The 7212-nt window shown below is 40.3% G+C and overlaps 1 protein-coding gene across 1 annotated transcript; it reads right to left on the bottom strand.

Moving 5' to 3' along the window:
• Positions 1–855: 855 nt before the first annotated feature.
• Positions 856–6981, bottom strand: LOC109083049. Its single transcript, XM_042753805.1, has 9 exons — positions 6830–6981; positions 6531–6712; positions 5092–6391; positions 3450–3508; positions 3272–3371; positions 2993–3151; positions 2745–2810; positions 2411–2598; positions 856–1740 (listed from the first exon to the last, which is right to left on the bottom strand). The coding sequence occupies exons 3-8, from the start codon at positions 6181–6183 to the stop codon at positions 2566–2568; spliced, it is 1509 nt and encodes a 502-aa protein (XP_042609739.1). The 5' UTR covers positions 6184–6391; positions 6531–6712; positions 6830–6981; the 3' UTR covers positions 856–1740; positions 2411–2565.
• Between the last annotated feature and the right edge of the window lie 231 nt (positions 6982–7212).

Consider the following 7212-nt stretch of genomic DNA (forward strand, 5'->3'; position numbering starts at 1 on the left):
CTTTAATGAAAAAATTGATAAATTTAGTGCCTCAACATAGAATGGCACAGATGAAATCTAAGGTTGTTCTTTTTTATTACCTAAACTGTTTTCTAATATCTCAACAGCAAATCAGTACTGTAACAGTATCACAATAATACAGCCCTATAACTATACCAACCATTTGTGCTAATTTCATATATAGGCTAACACGCTGTTGCATCTTGCAGCTCAAATACTTGGGTAAATCTGATTTCATGCTGTTGAATCATATTGCCTAAGGCAAGTCATAAGTTTTAAATAACTCAGCTGGGGGAAAGTGCCATTTTTAAGGGGAACATTATTTACAAGGCAGTCTGAGATCTTATTGCTAGGCCAAACAGGTTTTTTTTTCAAGCCAAAGCCCCAAAAGCTAGTTTGTGTGTCCACAAATGTCGAGGGGGCGTCTGGGCTGCGGTTGAGCCCTCTTGGCATGAAACACTGGAGGTGTTTTAAATTTAATCTACACAAGCTTGTTTTTTTTAATTCGTTGTAAGTGAATGTATTTTATTGACTATACACAAAACATAGAGGAACAAACCTTGGCATTGCTTCTCAAGTTTACCTTGGCAAATTACGGTCAAACACTGGTTTCACCCACAAGTCGCAGAGTTTAATCAATTTTTAAAATATACATAAACAACATTTTCTGATTTTAAATACCCCAAATTCCCTCCCGTTTACTCCTTTTTCCTCCCTCCTTCATCTCTCACTTGGCAATCTTTTCCCTCCATCCTAGCAGAGAGGGCACCTACTACCTCCACAAAAATGAAATCAAAAAAATAAAACAGCACACAGCTATAAAACCCTTAAAAATTTTTTCACATAATTTAAACCGACATTTGCGAACATAAATACTACGGTTTGTTTTCTGCTCTGATCTTGGACTGTTTAGATGAAGTTGAAACAGCAATGTCCTCCAAACTGCCGTCCAAAAAGAGAAAATGTCCAAAATAATGAGCTATTCTCCTCTTTACGACCCATGCTTTACGAACACAATGCCGATACCAAATGGATGTACTTTCAGTCCTCTGTTCTGTTGGTGTCTTTCTTTCTAGAACTTTCTTAGCCCCACCAATGGGCAAGTTACAGGTGGTGTCCATTGTTGAAACTCCAGTCTGGGCCTCAGAAGTCTCTTTTTTCCATTTGCTTCGCCTCCATACATTTCTGTTGGTCTCATTCAACACCTCTTTGTATGTTCAATCAGTCCTCTTTAATCAAGGAAGGCTGGATCTACTGATGGTCACCAACATTTTAGAATAGATCGGGTTGGTGGGCATGGTTACAACTGGTCCACAGTAGGCAGGTGCAGGCAGAGTGAAGGGCAAAGCTTAACTGTTTAACGGCACTAGAGGAAAACTCAGTTTAGTCACAAGGCATGCATGTTACACACTCAGTTCTAGAGTTTGCCCTTGAAAGGGTGTGATATCTGTGTGCATGTACATACATCTGTCTGCGTATGCATGTATGAGTGCAAGTGTGTATGTGTTCAAGTGTATAGGGGTCTCTTGTCTTGCAATCTTATTTAATTGAGTCCTTCTGCCCCACTGCAGCAGGGCATGACGATCTCACACTCTGGGGGAGTATTTGGGGTTTCTTGGCACCTCGGTGAAAGATTTCAGCTCGTAAGGAATCCCAGTGTCCACCTCGATGGACTTGCGGGAGAATAGCAGCCGGATATCATTGTGCAAGTAGATTTTCCCAGATTTGGAACTCTGGAATCTGACATATGCAAACAAAGAAGAGAGGGAAAAACAGGTTTGTTAGGCATCATTGCTTCTATTTTGAATTTACCTATTAAAGGAGATGTACTTTTATGATACTTTTAAAATAGAATAAATTAAGCATAGTTAATTAGTCTTAAGTTAGTTGCAATCTATCCTAAAATCACACACTTGGGGCTATAGAATTAAAAGAATTAAATTTAAAAAACTGTGCAACCACCAAGAATGCAGTAAATTGATCAAAAGTGGCACTAAAGACTTTTACAGTGTTACAAAAAAACAATTCAAATTAATGTTGTTCATGTGAACTTTCTATATATCAAAGAATCCTGAAAAATCACAGTTCCCCCAAAAATGTTACCAACAGAATGTTAGCATATTTCCTCAAATATGCACCAACTAATCATATTAGAATGATTTCTAAAAGATCCTGTGATACTGAAGACTGGAGTAACGGCTGTTGAAAATTCAGCTTTGCCATCATAGTAATAACTTGCATTTGAAAAAAAAAACTTATTTTAAACAGTAAAAATATTTGACAATATTACTATTTTTACTGTATTTTTGATCAAATAATTACAGCTTTGGTGAGTGTAAGAGGCTTTTTAAAAAAAATAAAAAAACGTTTTGAACAGTAGTGTACATCCTGACATCCTGTCAAGGTTTACCTGAGGTGTATCAAGTAGCAGAGAATCTTCTTCCTGTCAGACAAGGAGCCCTCCTTCCCCTCCGCCTCATTAACAGGCACCAGGAAGATACGATGGCGCAAGAAGGTCATGTGATTAACGGGCATGTCCCCAAAATTATACGTCACCAAAAACATTTAAACCACAGTCTTATTAGGGTTAAATAAGGTCTGCAAAAGTAAACAAACAAAAAAGACAGTTCAAATAAAGGATTAAAAAAAGTTGTAACATTTAAAAAAAAAAAATGTAAGTACAAAAATAGATACAAACTGAAAATATATACAAATAAATGGAAAGAAATAGAAAGAGAGCCCACCACTTGAATGGTCCCTGCTTTGGGCACGCTGTATCCTTTCCCAAGTGGTTCTAGCAAGATCACCCCCTAAACATTGCAAAGAAATATGACGGTTAATATGCGTTTTACAAAGGAGAATTAACATGTCAAGAATGTGTAAAAAAAATCTTAATCTCAATAGATTTAGAAAAGGAAAAGAAAAAAGTACTGAGAATTCTGTACTTTAATAGGACAGATGAATTCAAAACACAGAGGCAGTAAGTATATACCAGGAAGGGAGAAGGGGCGCTGTGCTCGGAGGTGTCATAATACGTCACTTGCACAGGTAAGGTGGCATGTTGCGGGCAATAGGAGCCGCTAGCCCCGATCTCTGCTGTGAAGCCCTCTATCCGCCCAGATGGAGTAAAACGACCCTTCAGAATCGACTCCTGAAGACAGATGAACACATCAACCAATTAGAAATGCATCAGAACATTAGCCACTGTTGCAGACTTCAGATATTGTTACAGAGAATTTTTTTTATTTATTCATGGTTTGGTCTTATGTACCTCAAAGTTGCCAAGAAGAGGTCTGCTAATGGAGGATAAAGAGGAAATTGAACTACAGGAGCGACTGGTGTCTGTTCGGCGTCCACTGCGTAACTGTCGACTATTAAAACAAAAAAGTAACATACACACATTCTTATACATCAATACAATGGATTTAAAAAAAAAAATAAAAACTTACGATTTGAGTCGACTCCCCACTTTGAGTCTTCTCCCTGATCGTGAACAGTCTGTAGCAGTCTGACAAATGAAGTTTGAAAAAAGATGTTACAACTAATACTGCGTTTTTATTCCAATAGTCTTTTGTTTTTGTTATTCAAAGACTTACACCAGTAATTAACTTTGAAATGTTTACTGAGTTAAGGTCCATTTTATGATCATGTAAAACCAGATTGTTGATAAACGTTTAAACTAGATTTTAAACTCCTTAACAGAAATGACAATCAGAAAAGTGTTTGAATGACTGGAAAAATGATGAAAAAGAAGGCCCATTATGACAGTTCATAGAGCTTAGAATGCTTAACAATTTAAAGTTGATTTTAAATTTTCAAACTTCAATTAAGATTTTAAGTACTTACAGAAGAAGATGTGGCTGCAATATCACACAAACAACAATAAGTCCATTGTATCATTATTTATCACTTATAAGTTATTAAATATCAGCTAGACTTAACTATAGAATGTATATCAAACTTGTACATTTTCAGCTAGTGCGTACCTTTATTTCAGTCTATTTATCTATTTGTTTCTCTATTCTAAACCTCTATTTGCTCTTTCCTCTTTGTGATAGTCTCTTCGTTGGCCTGTTTCTATGATCATTTCTCTGTCCTTCACTTTCTCTTTTATTCTTCCCTTCTTGGCCTCAAGAGCTCAGCTTTCGAGTAATGCTGTGATGTGTGTACAATGACAGTATATCAGCTTTCCTTTGTCCATGTAACCCCTCTCACCTCAAATTCACTCATTCTGGAAATGAATTTGGCCAGAACCTGTATGTGTGTATTAGTTAGGTCAGGTGAGGCAGGTCTAACCCTCTTGTACAATGGCTCTGTCAATGGGCTTTGTTCTGGAGTCCCAATGCTTATTGTGCTCCAACGGAAAATTAAGCATGCATATTCTAAAATCTCTCACTCTCTCATTTCCAATATGTCTTTTTGTTTCCATCTGACTATCCCACCTTTCATCATGACTCTGTCAGTAATGGGAGATGATCTCCGCCCCTTCACACTGGTTGACTTTACTGTTAATTAAATTAAAGTGAATTTCTAACGTGTATTATAATAATAAAAATCTGCATAATATGATTTCACTCTCTGAAAACATTGTTTTCCATCTTGTTGAAGAGTTGAGTTGAAGACTTTGAGATTTGCATACTAGATCCCCTCCCCCAGGGGGAGTCTTCAAGGTTAGATCAAAAATGCATTATGTGGCAGGATCCCAAAAATGGGAAACCAGAGGCTGTTTTGTTTGGGGTCAATGGAGGAGAGGCCACAGTATGGTGAATGAACTGGTTGTGAATGGAAAAAGGTAGTAAATTTGAGTTCTTTGCAGAATAATCTTCAACATGTCTGCCACATGATATATATCCTTACTGTACCCCAAACTTTTGAACAGAATTGCAAATAGGATTCATTTATGGCACCACAAATTAGTTTTTATGCTTGTTGCCAGAGGTACTCATTCCTAATTCATTCATTGTATGGGTACTTATATAACTGGTTCACGTGGCTGGCTGTTAAAAGTTAAGTTTGTACAGCATCTCTAGCTGCATTGTTAAGTCATGTGTAAGGGCCTTCAGTTTCATTTCTACTTTATTTGCGTTTCACCTTGGTGTGCTCCCTTGCTGAGGGTAGTAGATGGTTCCAGAAGGGTGCACCCTTGGCATCAGTGCTGCGACAGGATGCTAATCCGAGTCCTGGTGCCAGCATTGCCAGTCGACTTCGTTTTGATGTAGATGGACCCTCATCTTCTGAGCAGGACTCTCCTGTATCACTGGAGGAGAGAAGTCTTTTCTTCACTGGGCAGGAATTGGATGATCCTGATGTCAGGCCATTTGCTTCCACTGGTGTTTTCTCAAGAGAGCTCAGTCCGTTAGAGGAGGAAGAAGAGGAGGAGCAGGAGGTCTTCCTCTCTGATGGTGGAGGAGAAGATTCAAAAGTTGTCCGCCATTCGACAGCTTCAGCTGGTGTTGAAAATGGGACAGGTGCCCAACTGCTCTCTGTGGTGCACAACATGCCCTTGACGTCGACAGAGGTATGGCCTTCGTCCCGTGCTCCTTCGCTGGAGCCAGCCAGGACATTTCCTGCTGTGGAGGCCTCGGTTCTGGGAGTAAGAGTAGGAGGACTCCCTTCACAGAGGCCCCAGTTGGAGTGAGTGCCTTGTGGGTCCACCATAGGGGGAGATTTTGGGGACAGCGGGGCGAAGGCATCTGGGATGGGTCTGTCGTGGTTGTGCTGGGCTGGGCGGCGACCAGGAATCAGTAGATGCGAAGGGGAAAGGGGAGGTGACCTAGGGATTTCTGAGTCTCTGTGCTCAAGGAGCGAGTTAGAAAAAAGTGGTTCCACCCCAGACCCACACAGCACCTCCCCATTGGAGTCATCATCATCCTCATCCTCATCCTGTTGGAAAAGACGCTTGTGTGTGACAGGTACCGACGTCCCCTCCAGGCTACGTTTCATACCTACTCGATTAGGCCGAAGAGTCTCTTGATTTTCACTAAAACCACCTCTTTGGGAGAGGATGGATAGCTGGTAGACCTTTTGAAGCCTGATCTCTTCTTCTCCAAAAGGTCTGGGAACGACTCGCCGTACTTCAGATTCAGGGGTCTCGCTCCGAGTGCTAGGGAGAGGTAGACCGTCCTGGGCTGGAAGCTCAACAGCTGGCTCTTTACGAGCCAGTTCCACGTGGATGTGACGCATAGTGACTTTATTTGTGCTGGGTTATTGTTTCAGGGGAAGTTGTGCAGTGTTAAATTATAAAGACACAAGTTCCAGAGAGTTCTAGAATGTCTAAACAAGTGCAACAAGGATGTAAAAGTGAAAGTAAGCTTCCCGTCTCATTGATCATTAGTCTCCAGGGGTCAGTTGTGGAGTTAGGACAAGCTGATTTCCAAAGTGCGTACAGCTTCTGAAGTAAAAAAAACAAAAAAAAAACAACAACAGGGACACAAGTATAAACAAACTAAAATGAAATGCATAATAAAGGATTACATCAAATATATCAAATATATTTACAGAAGAAGTGTGTGAATGACCATTTTCCTAACCTACATGCCTGTTGGTGGGTGCAGCTTGGCTTCAGGTCCTTCCACATCCACCCCTGCAGCTTCTGAGTTGTGTTGACCCTTGAATCTTGACCCTGACCTTAGCCCCTGAGTTCGGCAATCTCCAATACTGCCCCTCTGATGCAACAACAGCATTCCCAGATACACAGGCAGCTAACAGGGGCCTGACAAAAAAAAAAAAAAAAAGTCAGAGAAACAAATCAACCAGATTTTTAAGTGTTTTTGAAAGTAGCCTCGCCAAGGCTGCATTTATTTGATGAAAAATACAGTAAATACAGTACCAAGGGCAGAGCGTCAGTGAGGTGGGAGGGGCCTTGCAGAATGTGCCAATGAAGTATTATCCCTCCTACAGCTCCACCCAGATAAGGCCAGCGGCCAATCACGCCTCCCCTTGGCTCCTGAAAGGAGTGGACCTGCTCAGCGGCTGCATCCTGAGCCAGGCATTCCAGAGATGCAACCTATCAAAGAACAATGGTTAATCAAATACCAAAATTGACTTGATCGAATCAGTAACCATGCCACACAGTTCAACCTGCACATGATCTGAATCAATCGTTGTAAACAGATTTAAACATCAAGTTATTAAATTGATCAGTCAAGACATTGTTCTACTGGCCATTAAATCAACCAAGCAAATTACACTAAGAGGGAACAGAGACAAAGA

The sequence above is a fragment of the Cyprinus carpio genome, chromosome A5 (assembly GCF_018340385.1).
Source record: "Cyprinus carpio isolate SPL01 chromosome A5, ASM1834038v1, whole genome shotgun sequence".
Classification (NCBI taxonomy): Eukaryota; Metazoa; Chordata; class Actinopteri; order Cypriniformes; family Cyprinidae; genus Cyprinus; species Cyprinus carpio.

What these genes read in the sequence shown, in the direction of transcription:
- LOC109083049 (XM_042753805.1), bottom strand. Translation starts at nt 6,183, where the DNA reads ATGCGTCACATCCACGTGGAACTGGCTCGTAAAGAGCCAGCTGTTGAG. An exon ending in CAGCAAGGGAGCACACCAAG is followed by an intron (nt 3,509 to 5,091) that starts GTGAAACGCAAA and finishes TTCATTTGTCAG; the next exon opens with ACTGCTACAGACTGTTCACG. An exon ending in GTGGGGAGTCGACTCAAATC is followed by an intron (nt 3,372 to 3,449) that starts GTAAGTTTTTAT and finishes TTGTTTTAATAG; the next exon opens with TCGACAGTTACGCAGTGGAC.